The sequence below is a fragment of the Nerophis lumbriciformis genome, linkage group LG05, assembly GCF_033978685.3.
Source record: "Nerophis lumbriciformis linkage group LG05, RoL_Nlum_v2.1, whole genome shotgun sequence".
In the NCBI taxonomy this organism is placed as follows: Eukaryota; Metazoa; Chordata; class Actinopteri; order Syngnathiformes; family Syngnathidae; genus Nerophis; species Nerophis lumbriciformis.
In genome coordinates this window covers 56,685,333-56,704,942 of record NC_084552.2, presented here as the reverse complement: position 1 = coordinate 56,704,942, position 19,610 = coordinate 56,685,333, and the positions used below count along the sequence as shown (strand labels likewise).

Here is a 19,610-nt window from a genome sequence, read left to right as displayed (position 1 = left end):
TCATACTTTTCAGTTGGCCAACATTTCTAAAAATCCCTTTTTTGTATTAGCCTTAAGTAATATTCTAATTTTGTGACACACGGAATTTTGGATTTTCATTTGTTGCCACTTCAAATCATCAAAATTAAATGAAATAAACATTTGAATGCATCAGTCTGTGTGCAATGAATAAATATAATGTACAAGTTACACCTTTTGAATGCAATTACTGAAATAAATCAAGTTTTTCAAAATATTCTAATTTACTGGCTTTTACCTGTATATTGCGGGGCAATCACCGCTAAATCTAATACTTGCCAACCCTCCTGGGAGTCTTCTAACCTTCAGCACCCCTCCCGAAAATCATCAGGTCTGCTTTTCAGTCAGTCCAACGAGTGCTGGCCCAGTCACATAACATGTGCGGCTTCTGCACGCACACACAATTGAATGCAACGCGTACTTCATCAACAGCGATACAGGTTACACTGAGGGTAGCCGAATAAAAAACTTTAACATTGTTAGAAATATACTCCACACTGTGAACCCACACCAAACAAGAGTGACAAACACATTTTGGGAGAGCATCCGCACCGTAACACAACAGAACAAATACCCAGAACCCTTTGCAGCACTAACTGTTCCGGGACGCTACAAAGTGTGTGTGTGTGTGGGGGGGGTTGGTGGTAGCGGGGGTGTATTTTGTAGCGTCCCGGAAGAGTTAGTGTAAATATCTTGTTTTTGTAGTGCATTCAATTGAATATGGGTTGAAAAGGATTTGCAAATCATTGTATTCCGTTTATATTTACATCTAACACAATTTCCCAACTCATATGGAAACGGGGTTTGTACAACACACGGTGGCAATAGTAATAATTATGCTGATAGTATATATTTGACTGTATTATGCTGATACCATGAATTGATTAACGTGGACCCCGACTTAAACAAGTTGAAAAACTTACTCGGTGTTACCATTTAGTGGTCAATTGTACGGAATATGTACTGTACTGTACAATCTACTAATACAAGTTTCAATCAATCAATCAATAGTTTACCATTAATTGATTAACGTGGACCCCGACTTAATTAAGTTGAAAAACTTATTCGGGTGTTACCATTTAGTGGTCAATCATACAGAATATGTACTGTACTGTTTCATATAATGTGTTGTCTTTCTTTGCGATACTACTAATAAAAGTTTCAATCAATCAAAAACAAGCATAATCAATTTGAATACACAATTAATAGAAAGTATGTGACTTTACTGTGACAAACAATGTCTAAGGCAAACTTTTTCCGCAAACTGAAAAGTCAAAGTATGCGGGGGCCATTTTCATATTTTTTATTTTGTTAAAAAAAGCCTCCCGGAAGAGTTAGTGCTGCAAAGGATTCTGGGTATTTGTTCTGTTGTGTTACGGTGCGGATGTTCTCGCGAAATGTGTTTGTCATTCTTGTTTGGTGTGGATTCACAGTGTGACGTATATTTCTAACAGTGTTACAGTTTTTTTTATACTGGCACCCTCAGTGTAACCTGTACCGCTGTTGATGAAGTATGCGTTGCATTCACTCGTGTGTGCGTACAGACGCCGCACATATCTTGTGACTGGGTCTGAACGATGTTAGAATGGATGTAAAGCGGACGTGACGATAGCTCGTAGCAGGCCCGGCCCTAACCAATCTGGCGCCCTAGGCAAGATTTTAGGTGGCGCCCCCCCACATCGGCAGTGAAGTGTATATACTCACAAGAAACTGAATAGCTTTGTCTTTGACCTTTTTTTTTACTTAAAGAAAGCAAATTAACAATCAGAATAGTTAACAAGATTAAAAAAATATGAATAAATAAATGAATGCAAAAAATAAAAAATGAATATATGAAATACAATATTTTTTACATACATATTGCTTAATTTACATTAATGATGTGCACTTTAACAACTAGGCTTACAACTATACCTAATATATAAAGGGGTGGAAAAGTGACTATTACCTGCAGGGCAAACATTAGCTAACCAGAAGGCAATAACAATGTAAACAAAAAACACCTGCTTAAAAGATCTAATACAAATGTCCCTGAGGAATGTAAGGTGGGAGTACTGTAATTACCTAACGTTACATTATTATTTTCCATAACAATTTAGCCCCCTCCACAATATTAACCCGACGTTAAAACAGAACTAGCTATTTATTGATTAGCAATTGCCGAATCATGTAACATTAGCTTAATGCTAAAAAGCCAGGTTACTATCACATTCTGTAACAGACAAATAATTTCATGTAGGCTAACGTTACCTACCTGCTACCTCTGTCTTTTCTCGTTTCTACTCCTCTTCTTTTCTCTTTTTTCTTCCCTGGGCACCTGACAGTTTTGGCCGTTTTGACATCTTGTGTTGATTTTTTGATGTGGTGACGTCCAAAAAGAGTCATGATACGGGAAGGGAGGGGGGGGGCGTAATGTTGTAACAAATAATATTTCTATTATATAGGCTTTACTTTGTATTTTAATTAACGTGGGATTATTTTTTGTATTTACAATTAATAGTACCAACTTTTTTTTTTTTTTCTCCAACATTTGTGGCACTGGCGTGGCGCCCCCTGATGGACGGCGCCCTTAGCATTTGCCTATACGGCCTATGCCACGGGCCGGCCCTGGCTCGTAGAGTACGTTATGGCCACCGCTGCCCACTGCTCCCCTCACCTCCCAGGGGGTGATCAAGGGTGATGGGTCAAATGCAGAGAATAATTTCGCCACACCTAGTGTGTGTGTGACAATCATTGGTACTTTAACTTTAACTTTAAAGGCAGTGCATTTCAGGCACGCCCCCAAGACTGTGGTCCGGGTGGACTAGGAGATATAATGACTGATGAACACCTTCGTTCGATAATGAAGGTTGCCTCAGCTCAAAGCCTGAGCCCCGACATTAATGAACTAGCATCCAAGAAAAGATGCCAGGTATCTGGCTTGGGCACATCAGATTAGATCAGTGTGTTGCAAACTGAGCAGTTTAAAGTCCTGAATGGTTGTTTTATTCATTGTTATTTTATTTTTAAATTTATTAGCCTGTGGAAAAAGTTAATGTTGATATTTACCTCAGAAGGCTGCAAATAGAAAAGAGGCATTCAATTTTCATTTAAATTGTATTTGATATGCCATTGATATTTTTTAATTATTATTATTATTAGGGCCCGCATAAGGACCTATTGTTTTTCGATCGTTTTATTCTTTCTTATTATTATTCTTCCGCAGCTTTGCGCACTACTTTGACCCTCTTAACATGCTTCAAAAGTCACCAAATTTTACACACACATCAGTAATATACGGCAAACTTTTTATCAAAAAACCAAACCTCAAAACTCAAAATTGCGCTCTAGCGCCCCCTAGGAAAAAAAAAACTAGACTGCCTGTAACTCCCACTAGGAAGGTCGGAAAAACATGAAACAAAATCCTCTATGTAGGTCTGACTTAGACCTAGTTCTCATAATTGTACATCCTCGGGCTAAAATCAACAGGAAGTTGGCAATTCCCCCTTCAAGACAAAAAAGTACTAAAAACAGTCACTTTTGCCTCTTTGCGCTGTAATATGACCCCCTTAACATGCTTCAAAACTCACCAAACTGAACACACACATCAGGACTGGCAGAAATTGTGATATAATAAAAAAACCTAACCCCAAATCTCAAATTTGTGCTCTTGAGCAATTTTTTAATAAAACGCACAAAAAACTGCTCCTCGGATGAAAAAACTGACTTAACTGCCTGTAACCCCCATTGGGAAGGTCGAAGAGACATGGAACAAAAACCTCAATGTAGGTCTCATTTAGACCTACATTTCATAAATTGACAACCCCCAGCAAAAATCAACAGGAAGTTTGCTATTCCCCCTTCAAAACAAAATTTTTGTAAAAACCGGTCACCTTCCTTCAAAAACGAACTCTGAGCGCGTTTGTCGTTTCGCCTTCAAACTAACACAGGAGAGAGATTGAACCCTTGTGATTACAACAACAGAAGCGCTTTTTAATTAACTGCTCCGGTTTTGATTTTATGAGCCTTCAAAGACCCGCTGCGCTGATGCTGCTGCACTGCTGTTTTTTTAAGATGGCTGCTTAAAAGCAGGAAGCACCAACGTGCCCACACAATGCAGACAAGGTAGGTACACTAGACAAAAGTCTTGGGACACTTCAGACTACAAGTAGACAAAAGTATTGGGACACTTAGGACTAGCACCTGCCAAATACGCGGGCCCGAACAACGCTGCTTGCAGCTTTAATTATTATTTGAAACTCGATTTTGCATGTCACTATAAAGTTATATAAGCCTTGCTTGTTCAATATTCAATGCAAAACTTGTTTGGGTCCCTATTAAAAGGTTCATTTGTTCGACCTTGGCCCGCGGCTTTGTTCAGTTTAAAATTTTGGCCCACTCTGTATTTGAGTTTGACACCCCTGATATAAACCAACAATTACATCCAAATAAAATGAAAACAAGCAAAAAGCACACAAAAAAAACACAAGTGCAAGACTTCATGAAGTACGAACCGAACCAAAAAAAAAAAGTAATATACACCTCACGGGATGATACAAAACAAATACAAAACCAGGCAAAAAATTAGTAAAATAATAAATATAAAGCAAAATGTAAACACTATGGCTGTCCATATGATCATATTGACAGTCTTTTATCTCATTGTAAAGAGAATTCCATAGTTTAACCCCCACCACTGATATACACATTTGTTTTAAAGTTGTCCAAAAATACTGATGTTTAAAATGACCTTTTCTTCTATGCTCTGTATTCTCAGAAGTGATGACAAATTTTTTTTTGTAAATTTGCTGGTAATGTTTTACTTTTAGCCTTAAACATGACACATAATGTCTGTAACTTTACTAGCTCCTGTAGTTTCAATAAACCAGAATTAATAAATAATATATTAGTGTGTTCTAAGTAGTCTACTTTATGAATAATCCTCAAAGCTATTTTCTGTAGTTGATACAATGCCTTTATGTTACTCTTATATGTGTTCCCCCACACTTCCAAATAAAAACAGTGTCAATCACGAGAGACCACTAGCATCAGTACCACAAAGAGGGAAATGTAGTTAATTATGAGAAATACTTCACATTAAAATAAGAAAAGGTCAAGGTACATGGTGCGCTTGTAACCTAAAATACTTGACGAAAATGTAAAAACAAACCATTTCTCCCACATTATGGACATGTATGTTTCAGAGCAGCACATTTTTAGGTGTAATGTAATGTTTTATATCATTATACAAACCCCGTTTCCATATGAGTTGGGAAATTGTGTTAGATGTAAATATAAAGGGAATACAATGATTTGCAAATCCTTTTCAACCCATATTCAGTTGAATATGCGACAAAGACAACATATTTGATGTTCAAACTGATAAACTTTTTTTTTTTTGCAATTAATCATTAACTTTAGAATTTGATGCCAGCAACACGTGACAAAGAAGTTGGGAAAGGCGGCAAAAAATACTGATAAAGTTGAGGAATGCTCATCAAACACTTATTTGGAACATCCACACAGGTGAACAGGCAAATTGGGAACAGGTGGGTGCCATGATTGGGTACAAAAGTAGATTCCATGAAATGCTCAGTCATTCACAAACAAGGATGGGGCGAGGGTCACCACTTTGTCAACAAATGCGTGAGCAAATTGTTGAACGGTTTAAGAAAACCAGCTATTGCAAGAAATTTAGGGATTACGGTCCGTAATATCATCAAAGGGTTCAGAGAATCTGGAGAAATCACTGCACGTAAGCAGCTAAGCCCGTGACCTTCGATCCCTCAGGCTGTACTGCATCAACAAGCGACATCAGTGTGTAAAGGATATCACCACATGGGCTCAGGAACACTTCAGAAACCCACTGTCAGTAACTACAGTTGGTCGCTACATCTGTAAGTGCAAGTTAAAACTCTCCTATGCGAGGCGAAAACCGTTTATCAACAACACCCAGAAACACTGTCAGCTTTGCTGGGCCTGAGCTCATCTAAGATGGACTGATACAAAGTGGAAAAGTGTTCTGTGGTCTGAGGAGTCCACATTTCAAATTTTTTTTGGAAACTGTGGACGTCGTGTCCTCCGGACCAAAGAGGAAAAGAACCATCCGGATTGTTATAGGCGCAAAGTTGAAAAGCCAGCATCTGTGATGGTATGGGGGTGTATTAGTGCCCAAGACATGGGTAACTTACACATCTGTGAAGGCGCCATTAATGCTGAAAGGTGCATACAGTTTTTGGAGCAACATATGTTGCCATCCAAGCAACGTTACCATGGACGCCCCTGCTTATTTTAGCAAGACAATGCCAAGCCACGTGTTACATCAACCTGGCTTCATAGTAAAAGAGTGCGGGTACTAGACTGGCCTGTCTGTAATCCAGACCTGTCTCCCATTGAAAATGTGTGGCGCATTATGAAGCCTAAAATACCACAACGGAGACCCCCGGACTGTTGAACAACTTAAGCTGTACATCAAGCAAGAATGGGAAAGAATTCCACCTGAGAAGCTTAAAAAATGTGTCTCCTCAGTTCCCAAACGTTTACTGAGTGTTGTTAAAAGGAAAGGCCATGTAACACAGTGGTGAACATGCCCTTTCCCAACGACTTTGGCACGTGTTGCAGCCATGAAATTCTAAGTTAATTATTATTTGCAAAAAAAAAATAAAGTTTGTGAGTTTGAAAATCAAATATCTTGTTTTTGTAGTGCATTCAATTGAATATGGGTTGAAAAGGATTTGCAAATCATTGTATTCCGTTTATATTTACATCTAACACAATTTCCCAACTCATATGGAAACGGGGTTTGTACAACATATGGTGGCAATAGTAATAATTATGCTGATAGTATATATTTGACTGTATTATGCTGATACCATGAATTGATTAACGTGGACCGCGACTTAAACAAGTTGAAAAACCTACTCGGTGTTACCATTTAGTGGTCAATTGTACGGAATATGTACTGTACTGTACAATTTACTAATACAAGTTTCAATCAATCAATCAATAGTTTACCATGAATTGATTAACGTGGACCGCGACTTAAACAAGTTGAAAAACCTACTCGGTGTTACCATTTAGTGGTCAATCGTACAGAATATGTACTGTACTGTTTCATATAATCTGTTGTCTTTATTTGCGATACTACTAATAAAAAACCTACTCGGTGTTACCATTTAGTGGTCAATCATACAGAATATGTACTGTACTGTTTCATATAATCTGTTGTCTTTATTTGCGATACTACTAATAAAAGTTTCAATCAATCAAAAACAAGCATAATCAATTTAAATACACAATTAATAGAAAGTATGTGACTTTACTGTGACAAACAATGTCTAAGGCAAACGTTTTCCACAAACTGAAAAGTCAAAGTATGCGGGGGCCATTTTCATATTTTTTATTTTGTTAAAAAAAGATGCAAAAAACAGACATGACATGTTTTGTTTTTTTTCAAGACAACACTTCGTGTCATATTTGCATTATATGGGACAAAGTGTACTATTAGTTAGACCAGGGGTGTCCAAAGTGCGGCCGGGGGGCCATTTACGGACAGCAGCTCCGGTTTATATGTATCGTAGAGATGCGCGGATAGGCAAATATTTCATCCGCAACCGCATCAGAAAGTCGTCAACCATCCGCCATCCACCCGATGTCACGTTTGATCAGAACTGCATCCGCCCGCCATCCGCCCGGTATATCTAATATAGACGATGCAAGGCATTAGTGAGGCACCTGCCAACTACTCCGGTTTTCCCGTAATTCGTACGGTTTTCATCAACCTATTCCGGGTTACGGGTGCAGTGATAAAAAATACGGTTTTTCATTAATTAAAAAAAAAAAAGGGTGAAAACTATGCGAATTGCACCTTGTGCAGACAAGATTTTTCGATCGGACACGGAGGAATTAGCGATGTAAAAGACCACGTTGGGACAAAAAAACACAAGTCTAATGCCGTTGCTAGCGATACAAGTGGAAAACTTTCAACGTTTTTCGTCGCCCAAACAGATTCTTTGGATGTGATAAATGCCGAAGTTTTATTTACGGAGGCAATAATTGAGCATGGACTTCCAATCGCACTGGCTGATCACATGGGACAGTTAAATGTTTGTAATGCAACCTTTAAAAATCATTACGCGGTGATCGCGGTCCCAAAAATAAACTTTTATTGCATGATAATGTCCAGAAAAATTTGCTTTATATTACTATAGAGTCCTTTTAACGAATGAATTTGATGGTTTATCACAAACCTTAAATGAAAGAAGTCCTTTGTTCTCCTGCACCTGCATGCGCTTTGGCCTTGCCTCGTGTTTGGTGCGCAATCCTGTCGGCTGTATTTCACAGCACGACATACTGTTAAAAGTGTTTATACTATTTATGCTTTCAAGTCCAAGTTGAAGAAATCTTGTTAAATGTTGACAGCATAACTACCAAAATACAGAAGTATGTCCTTAATATTTTTGCAGTGCTATTTCTGTTGAAAAGTTCAAATGATTACATTAGAGATGTGATGTGCCACTTTTCAAGTGTCTGATGGCTTAAATTAATTTTCATTAATTTTTCATATTTTGAATTCTTTTGAAAGGCTTACAAAAAAACTACATTTGAATTGTAATTCCATGCTATTGACAGGACTATTAATTTTAATGAAGTTAGCTTACCATGTTTACAGTATGATAATTGTGATAGAAATGTGAATTTTAGGCGACGGCCAGGTATGGGCCCACGCTCCAGCGCCATCCATTTTCAGGGCTAGTTGATTCGGCAGGTGGGTTGTTACACACTCCTTAGCGGGTTCCGACTTCCATGGCCACCGTCCTGCTCTCTATATAAACCAGGGTGAGCCCCACCCCTTTCGTGAGCGCACTGCGCGCGGAGTGACCCCTGTTACGCGCCCCCGGCAACAGGGGTGGCGGGCAGGTAAGCTGCGCGGGCGGAGCGCGCGGAGTGACCCATGTTACGAGCCCCCGGCCACGGGGGTGGCGGGCAGGTAAGCTGCTTACCTGCTGCGCGTGACGCCGGCCGCGGCGAAGGCGGACGAGGCGGGGTGTCGGTGCGGTGGGCGCGGTAGTGACCCTGGACGTGCGTCGGGCCCTTCTCGCGGATCGCCTCAGCTACGGCTCCCGGTGGGGCCCCCGGACCCCGGCGAGGCGTCCCTTCTCCGCTCCGTAAAAGTGTCCATCTCTTTTCTTTTTTTTTCTTCTGTTGTGGCATATGCAGCAGGTGCCTGCTCGTTTTTCGTATGTGGGTAACAACATTTAACTATGTATATATATTTCCGAATTGGTTTAACTGCCACCCGCAAAAAATAAAATCAAAAAATAAAATATATATATATATCTAATTAATCCGCCCGACCCGACCCGCACGCGGATAAAATCTTATTTTTTTAAATTTCATCCGCCCGATCCGCGGATAATCCGCGGACTCCGCGGTTGTGCCCGCAAACCGCGCATCTCTAATGTATCGTCAAAAAAAAACAACAGTAAAAATGTAAGAAAAATAGCAAAAATACACAATGTAACGACAAAAAGCTGTAATTTTGATACTAATAAGTATTAATACAATTTCTAATATATAACACAAAGCGGACTCTAAGGTATGATGTATAACGCTGTTTGTAGGATTTATTTGACAACATAAAAATAAAAAACATTTGCCCCAATTACTTAGACTTTTCAATTTCTGTATAAACTTATACGTTTTGTTGCCCTTTTTTCCTATATTTTTACTTTTGTTTGTTTCCCAACATGTTGCGGGCCAACAAAACTTTAAGCTGCGGGCTGCAAAATGGCCCCCGGACCGCACTTTAGACACAGCTGATATACAGTAAGGGTTTGTATTCAGGTATTCAGCTAGAACATGGTGGAAGCTCCTGCTCTGTGTCATGAAGGGAGTTTACGCATACAATTGAGGCTGTGAAAAGGAAAGAACACCCACTCTGCCTCATTTCCTGGTCCGATGTGGCTCTGCAAACTTTTGGGAGAATGCCAGTAAAGTATTATTAAGCCTGCCTTATAAAAAAGTGATAATATTGTTGTTCAACAAGCTGATCCTGTGCATGGTTTATAAACTCCCCCCACCCCCCGCTCAGGAGTGACTCATCCACCTCACACATAATTTTTGTTTCGAATTGTCACACACACACACACACACACACACACACACACACACACACACACACACACACGCACACACGCACTCACAGCACTCATTCTGTCATTGTAGCTGCTAAAAAGTTGACGTCAGGAGCACCCAATGAGAGCTAAACAATGGATAATCAATATCCCAGATGTATATTGTCCTCACAACTTTTCCACAAATACGGAGGAGTACACGTGACTCTTTATAACGACATTTTGACATGGAAGGATGTTTGGACGATCACCAATAATAGAAGTTATGGCATCGGCAGCAAGCCCCAACCAGGTAGGTGGAGGTGCTTTGTAATGGTTGGTTCCTTCTTTACAGTATAATAGGGAGTATTGAAGAACTAATGAATGAAATATTTAAAACATTTATTTCTTTCATAGATGTTTTTCTTCTCGGATTATCATTATGATTTTTGATATTTTCTGTTTATACAATTTTCTGAAGTTTGTTTTAATATTTGTTTTTATTTTTAACTTTTTTTTTGTTGGATTTGTTTTATTATTATTAATACTATTTATTATTATTTATTTATTGTCATGTATTACTATTTGCATTATTATATTATTTTATTATTTTAAATACAAAATTTTAAGACAATCCGAGAATCTGACGAGTCATCTCTCGTTTCCCTATTGGCATTTTACTCTAATCTTCAATAAAAAAAAATTTAAGAAAAGTATTTATTTGAAAATATGTTATTATTATTGTTATTACTTTTGTATTATTATTATTTTAATCACATATTTATTTAGTAAAATTATCTGTGGCCATTTTTTTGTAGAATTTTTTGAAAATGTGTACTATATATACTCATACATATATATATATATAATTTTACTATAAATTGTAATCACATATTAATCTGTGAAATAATGTTTCAGTTTAATTTTTTACAATTATTGCAATCATTTTATTTTATTTGTATTACATGTCAACTGGTATTTGATTTAAAATCTTTTTTTTTCCCAATTTATGTTTTTTATTAATATTATCATTATTAATATTATTTTTATTATAATTATTATTATAAATTGTGAGAACAATTTTGATCTGCAAAATAATCTTTGTGGCAATGTGATTTCCTATCATCATTACAAGTATTTTACTTTATATTTCAGGGTTTTTTTTAACTGCTATTTAAAAAAAAAACATTATTATTATTGTTATTATTATTATTATCATTATAAATTGTAACCACAATTATAATCGGTGTAGTATTCTGTTTCGCAGTTAAATGTCCTACAATTATTACAAATATTTTACTTAGAATGGATTTTTTTAAACTGGTATTAATTTAAAATATTTTATTTTTACAAAACTGTAAGGACATTTTTAATGTATCAAAAATCTGTGGTAATGTACTACAATTATTGCAAATATATTTATCTTTATCTTTTTAGTAACTAATACCAATTTATAATAATCTGTGTTGAATTGACTGTACTAGTATAAGTAGTATTAATGCCAATTATTATTCGAAACAATACAGCATTATAATATATTTTTATATGTATAGCTATTTTTTACCGTTCAAAAGTTTGGGGTCACATGGAAATGTCCTTATTTTTTAAGGAAAAGCACTGTACTTTTCAATGAAGATAACTTTAAACTAGTCTTAACTTTAAAGAAATACACTCTATACATTGCTAATGTGGTAAATGACTATTCTAGCTGCAAATGTCTGGTTTTTGGTGCAATATCTACATAGGTGTATAGAGGCCCATTTCCAGCAACTATCACTCCAGTGTTCTAATGGTACAATGTGTTTGCTCATTGGCTCAGAAGGCTAATGGATGATTAGAAAACCCTTGTGCAATCATGTTCACACATATGAAAACAGTTTAGCTTGTTACAGAAGCTACAAAACTGACCTTCCTTTGAGCAGATTTAGTTTCTGGAGCATCACATTTGTGGGGTCAATTAAACGCTCAAAATGGCCAGAAAAAGAGAACTTTCATCTGAAACTCGACAGTCTATTCTTGTTCTTAGAAATGAAGGCTATTCCATGCGAGAAATTGCTAAGAAATTGAAGATTTCCTACAACGGTGTGTACTACTCCCTTCAGAGGACAGCACAAACAGGCTCTAACCAGAGTAGAAAAAGAAGTGGAAGGCCGCGTTGCACAACTGAGCAAGAAGATAAGTACATTAGAGTCTCTAGTTTGAGAAATAGACGCCTCACAGGTCCCTAACTGGCATCTTCATTAAATAGTACCCGCAAAACACCAGTGTCAACATCTACAGTGAAGAGGCGGCTGCGAGATTCTGGGCTTCAAGGCAGAGTGGCAAAGAAAAAGCCATATCTGAGACTGGCCAATGAAAGAAAAAGATTAAGATGGGCAAAAGAACACAGACTTTGGACAGAGGAAGACTGGAAAAAAGTGTTGTGGACGAATGAATCCAAGTTTGAGGTGTTTGGATCACAAAGAAGAACGTTTGTGAGACGCAGAACAACTGAAAAGATGCTGGAAGAATGCCTGACGCCATCTGTTAAGCATGGTGGAGGTCATGTGATGGTCTGGGGTTGCTTTGGTGCTGGTTATGTGGGAGATTTGTACAGGGTAAAAGGGATTCTGAATAAGGAAGGCTATCACTCCATTTTGCAACACCATGCCATACCCAGTGGACAGCGCTTGATTGGAGCCAATTTCATCCTACAACAGGACAATGACCCCAAAACACACCTCCAAATTGTGCAAGAACTATTTAGAGAAGAAGCAGGCAGCTGGTATTCTATCGGTAATGGAGTGGCCAGCGCAGTCACCAGATCTGAACCCCATTGAGCTGTTGTGGGAGCAGCTTGACCGTAAGGTACGCAAGAAGTGCCCATCCAACCAATCCAACTTGTGGGAGCTGCTTCTAGAAGCGTGGGGTGCAATTTCTCCAGATTACCTCAACAAATTAACAGCTAGAATGCCAAAGGTCCGCAATGCTGTAATTGCTGCAAATGGAGGATTCTTTGACGAAAGCAAAGTTTGATGTAAAAAAAAATCTTATTTCAAATACAAATCATTATTTCTAACCTTGTCAATGTCTTGACTGTTTTTTCTATTCATTTCACAACGTATGGTGGTGAATAAGTGTGACTTTTCATGGAAAACACAAAATTGTTTGGGTGACCCCAAACTTTTGAACGGTAGTGTATAGCAGAGGTGGGACCAAGTCATTGTTTTGCAAGTCACAAGTAAGTCTCAAGTCTTTGCCCTCAAGTCCGAGTCAAGTCCCGAGTCAAGACAGGCAAGCCCCGAGTCAAGTCCAAAGTCAAGACTGGAAAGTCTCAAGTCAAGTCCTAAGTCCTGCATTTTGAGTTTCGAGTCCTTTCAAGTCCTTTTAACCACAGACTAATATATTGACACAGATTGTGTATGCTTTTCAAACGCTGTATTTATTTATTAAAACAAGTGCATTTTAAATTGCAGGAAAGAAAATTGTGCTGACATTGCACTTTATAATAGCACTATTAACCAGTCATTTTAAACATTAACTCATTCCTTTACAGAACAAACACATTGAAAAATAAAGTGCAAATGTACTTATTTGTACAAAAGTGTTAACATTGAAAAAACATGACATATACGTGAACATAACAAAAAAGTTGTACTTTTTATATGTCAGGGCCCTATGCTGCATTGCATTTGCAAAAGACCAAATTAGCCAAGAGTCTGTCAGTCATTTGTGCACGATGGGGGCGTAGTATGATGCCACCATGGCTGAAAACTCGCTCCACTGGAGCACTGGAGGCAGGCACTGCCAAGACTCTCATGGCCACTCGGAACAGTGAAGGAAGAGTCTTCATGTTCAATGCCCAGAACAAAAGGGGGGAGAGAGTTGTTTTGGGTTGGTGCACTACTTGTAAGTGTATCTTGTGTTTTTTATGTTGATTTAATTAAAAAAAGAAAAGAAAAAAAATTATTTCTTGTGCGGCCCGATACCAATCGATCCACGGACCAGTACCGGGCCGCGGCCCGGTGGTTGGGGACCACTGAGGTAAACAACCAACAGTATGTCAGAAAGCTAGCTAAAACGGTACACTTATTCATAATATAGTATACATTTTAACTGACCTTTATTTTACTATTTTTGTCTTTTTTTAGGTGGCTAAAATACGCGGTGCTGCTGACCGCCGTCTAACGTTACGTGTGATATATTGACTAACGTAACCCTGCTTAAAAAAAATCACTGAACAAAAAGTATGAATAAGGTAGTGAACGGCAACAGATTCCCGTGTTTGCAATAACGTTATAACGTTAGCAGTGAGTTTACAGCCTCACTGATTTAACTACACAGCAAATAAAAGTCACGTTACTTAGCCAATAAACGTTATCTTACATTCAAAACTTACCCTTCTTTGTGCAACTTCAAATGCCGGACGAAGTTGGAAGTTGTTGCCTCTCCATCAGTAATTTTCGAACCGCATGTGTTGCATACTGCAAACCGTTTTGTGTTGACCACCTCGTAATTTTTATACCCAAACGAAATTATTTTAGGTATCATTTTTTGTTCACTGGCGTGTGGTTTGGACATGTCTTCTTCGTTGGTTGTCCTGCAATTTGATTGGATGAATGCTGTGTGATGAAAACAAAGTAGATCTAATTTGATTGGCTGTTGTACTGAGAGCACACCAGCTGACACACGCAACGCTGATAGACAAGTACACAATGAAAAATACGGAGCGCTCCCGAATAACTTTTTCATCTTTGGGTTTTGGGGAAAGTAGCAAGTCATGTCAAGTCATGTCAATTCAAAAGGCTCAAGTCCAAGTGAAGTCACAAGTCATTGATGTTAAAGTCTAAGTCGAGTTGCAAGTCTTTTTACATTTTGTCAAGTCGAGTCTAAAGTCATCAAATTCATGACTCGAGTCTGACTCGAGTCCAAGTCATGTGACTCGAGTCCACACCTCTGGTGTATAGCTATTGTTTTCATCAAAAGTGGTGCCAATTTGCAATTACGTTGATGCCAACCTGACCCGACTTTAAGTCGACTTACTTCCTATTGGCCCGACTAACGTATAATTTCCACAAGAATGGAAATCTGCATGTGGACAAGATGGTCCATTAGTGATCGTACGCCCTCGTCCATTTCAGCAGCACTGGAAATGTTGGCACCTTCCATCAATGCAGACATCTGTATTAACTCCGGAGGGGCTAATGTTTGTTCAACTAGACGAGATGTTCCCCGACTTGCGATTATTATTGTACCATATCGAGTGGAGCGATTACAGCTGCCACTGCACACTTTAGTTGGAACCTATGGCCATTGACCTTCTTCAAAGTGCTATAAAGCGCCCTATAATAACCTGCCATAAAAACACTTCCTTTTATCGAGCCAATGTTCGACTTGAACACATCAAAACGCCCCTTAGTGATCATTATGACCATGTCGCTCTAATCTCCTGAAGGCGTCAAAACTTCCCAGTGACATGTTTAAGATGCATGGTGTGGTTCCGGATGTAATCCTGCTCAATGTGCAAATGAGGAGTTGGAGGGATTGGAATATCAATCAATCAATCAATGTTTTTTATATAGCCCTAAATCACAAGTGTCTCAAAGGGCTGCACAAGCCACAACGACATCCTCGGTACAAAGCCCACATAAGGGCAAGGAAAAACTCACCCCAGTGGGACGTCGATGTGAATGACTATGAGAAACCTTAGAGAGGACCGCATATGTGGGTATCCGCCCCCCTCTAGGGGAGACCGAAAGCAATGGATGTCGAGTGGGTCTGACATTGTATTGTGAAAGTCCAGTCCATAGTGGATCTAACATAATAGTGAGAGTCCAGTCCATAGTTGGGCCAGCAGGACACCATCCCGAGCGGAGACGGGTCAGCAGCGCATAGATTTCCCCAACCGATGCACAGGCGAGCGGTCCACCCCAGGTCCCGACTCTAGACAGCCGCTCTTCATCCATGGCCACCGGACCTGTGTGTGTCTGTCGTGCCCCCCCCACCAGAGAGAGGGGGGCAGAGGAGAAAAGAAAAGAAACGGCAGATCAACTGGTCTAAAAAGGGGGTCTATTTAAAGGCTAAAGTATACAAATGAGTTTTAAGATGCTTCTACTGAGGTAGCATCTCTAATTGTTACCGGGAGGGCATTCCATAGTACTGGAGCCCCAATACAAAAACGCTCTATAGCCCGCAGACTTTTTTTGGGCTCTGGGAATCACTAATAAGCCGGAGTTCTTTGAACGCAGATTTCTTGCCGGGACATATCAGGAATAAAAAATTACAGTTGGTACAAAATGCGGCTGCTAGACTTTTGACAAGAACAAGAAAGTTTGATCATATTACGCCTATACTGGCTCACCTGCACTGGCTTCCTGTGCACTTAAGATGCAACTTTAAGGTTTTACTACTTACGTATAAAATACTACACGGTCTAGCTCCGTCCTATCTTGTCGATTGCATTGTACCATATGTCCCGGCAAGAAATCTGCGTTCAAAGAACTCCGGCTTATTAGTGATTCCCAGAGCCCAAAAAAAGTCTGCGGGCTGTAGAGCGTTTTCTATTGGGGCTCCAGTACTATGGAATGCCCTCCCGGTAACAATTAGAGATGCTACCTCAGTAGAAGCATTTAAGTCCCATCTTAAAACTCATTTGTATACTCTAGCCTTTAAATAGCCCCCCTGTTAGACCAGTTGATCTGCCGTTTCTTTTCTTTTCTCCTCTGCTCCCCTCTTCCTTGAGGGGGGGGGGGCACAGGTCCGGTGGCCATGGATGAAGTGCTGGCTGTCCAGAGTCAGGACCCGGGGTGGACCGCTCGCCTGTGCATCGGCTGGGAACATCTCTGCGCTGCTGACCCGTCTCCGCTCGGGATGGTGTCCTGCTGGCCCCACTATGGACTGGACTCTTACTATTATGTTGGATCCACTATGGACTGGACTCTCACAATATTATGTCAGACCCACTCGACATCCATTGCTTTCGGTCTCCCCTAGAGGGGGGGGGTTACCCACATATGCGGTCCTCTCCAAGGTTTCTCATAGTCATTCACATCGACGTCCCACTGGGGTGAGTTTTTCCTTGCCCGTATGTGGGCTTTGTACCGAGGATGTCGTTGTGGCTTGTGCAGCCCTTTGAGACACTTGTGATTTAGGGCTATATAAATAAAGATTGATTGATTGATTGATTGAATATATCAGTGGAAAGTTAATGGCGAGGAGACCAGATCCAAGTTGAGCCACAATTACTCACAGTACCATGCAGAAGGTCAACCTTGGCCTGCTTTGACGGTCTATCTTACTTGAAACATCAAACTGACGTCCAAGTGAGTGGAAATGCCAAAAGGAATCTCTATGAGCAGCAAACTTCACTCGTGTCTTGTCGCGTGGATTTGCTCAGGAGAAGAGCATCTGTCAGTCACAAGGAAGATAAGGTATCCTGAGTTTGGAACACGCACACACACACACACACACACATGCACACACACACGCACACACACACACACACACACACACACACACATCGCAAACAAAATCCAATCATTACAGTGCAAGTCTCCAGTCAATGTCCACATAATGCTGCCAATCCCTCCTTGGATATACAATGCAAGCTCCCACCTTAAGGGGAGATCTTTGAATAAGTCATGGCGTATGCTTTAGCCCCACTCGCCTTCAAATGCTCAGTGAGAAAAAGGATCTGCAGCAGCCCCCCCCACCCCCGTAAGCCTCGCAGAGCTCCTTGTTGGCCCACAGGGGGGGGGGGGGGGGGGGGGGGGGTTTGGGGGGTCTGGATATTGGCTTTTCGGTTAAAGGTAAAGCTGGAAACAGATCCTATGCATTACAGTCCTGGAATCACTTACAGCTATACGGTAAATACAGGAAAAATGACAACAATTTTGCATCATTAAATATACTATTGGTATATGTTTTAACAAAAAGAAAAACAGGCTTTAATAAAAAATAATAATAAAAAAAATGAATTCAAGAAAAATATTTTCAATAATTATAGGGAATAATATCTGCTACTATATATTTTGTTTAAAAAAAATGAATGCATGTATACCAAGTTTCATCGATTCATCCAGCAGTTTTATAGTAAATTAAATATATTTTAGAAATCAATTGAATTAAAGGATTGATGAATAAACAAATAATGAAATAAATGTTGTAATAATTGTAAAACTAATTGTATTACTGATCAAGGTAACTAAATAATAATAATAATAATAATAATGATAATACATATAATAAATAAATAAATAAATAAATAAATAAATATATTTAAAACAAGAATTATGAAAAAAAAAAATCAAAATACATATTATAGGTAATAAAATCCACAACTATAGAATCTGTTAAAGATTTTTAAAAAAGAAAGAAAAAAGAAGAAGATGGAATGCATGTATACCCTGTTTACAATAAAAAGCACAATAGTAATAAACAAATACTTAAAAAAAAAAAAGATGAATGAAATTAAAAAAAAAAAGTAAAAATACACTTGCAATAATTGTAGGAATAATTCTGTTATTGAAAAAAATATATATAGCCAAGGATATTATTAAAAGAAAAAAAATATAAAAATAAAATGTTCAAATAACAATTTTTTTTAAAGTTAAGGGAATGGAATTGCCTACTATATAATCTGTGTTATAGATTAAAAACATCAAATTCATGCAGACCTTAATAGTAATAATAATAATAGTAAGTAAAATACCTTTTAAAAATGTAATTAAAGGAATAAAATTACATATACTTAGAAGAAATGAAGAAACATATGTTTAATATTTGTAAAACATAACTGTTGTTGATAAAATAAAAATAGATATAGCTAATAATTTAAAATAAAAAAATAAATGAATAGCATTTTTAATGAACTAAGAATTATTAAAAAAAAATTAAATTTAGGAAATTAAAGTCAACCACTACCCAGTGGATATGCATACAATATTACAAGTACAGTACTAAATGTAAATTAACGAAAAATACTTACAAAAATACAATTAAAAATGAAAAAAATATTAATACAGAATATGATTATAGGTAATTAAAATCAACACCGACACAGATCCTCATTCAAGCCCGTAATGTTTAGAACAAATGCTTAATCTCACAATTCCTCATAAGAGGGTCAAGCAGTAGAAAAATGAATGGATACATTTCTAAAGGTGTGCCCCAAGGTTCCATATCGGGCCCAAACGTATTTTCCATCAACATAAATGATGTGGCCAATGCGACGTACCTCCTGGTTACAGAAATAGCAACAGACCTAATTTTTATTGATGTACATGTTAACTCCCCTTCTGATGGCCATCTCCATAAGTACTAATATTTACTTACATAGTTTTTGACTCCTTTGTCTTTTGTATTCCTTGTATTGTTATTTCGTAATCATGTTTATTGTTTTTGCCGCGGCCTCTAGCCAGGTCGTCATGGAATTGGGTGTTAAGTCACCAAAATGATTCCGGCGCTCACCCACCGCTGCTGCTCACTGCTCCCCTCACCTCCCAGGGGGTGAAACAAGGG

The 19,610-nt window shown here is 38.5% G+C and overlaps 1 protein-coding gene across 6 annotated transcripts in view; it reads left to right on the top strand.

Moving 5' to 3' along the window:
* The first annotated feature begins 10,201 nt into the window (after positions 1-10,201).
* The window catches only part of cerk (ceramide kinase), a 126,297-nt gene continuing 116,888 nt past the window's right edge, over positions 10,202-19,610 (top strand). For all 6 annotated transcript variants that reach the window (XM_061958946.2, XM_061958944.2, XM_061958945.2 and 3 more), the window contains exon 1: positions 10,202-10,425. In XM_061958946.2, coding sequence (XP_061814930.1) covers positions 10,269-10,425 — 157 coding nt within the window. In that variant the 5' untranslated portion in view covers positions 10,202-10,268. The remainder of the gene's footprint in view (positions 10,426-19,610) is intronic.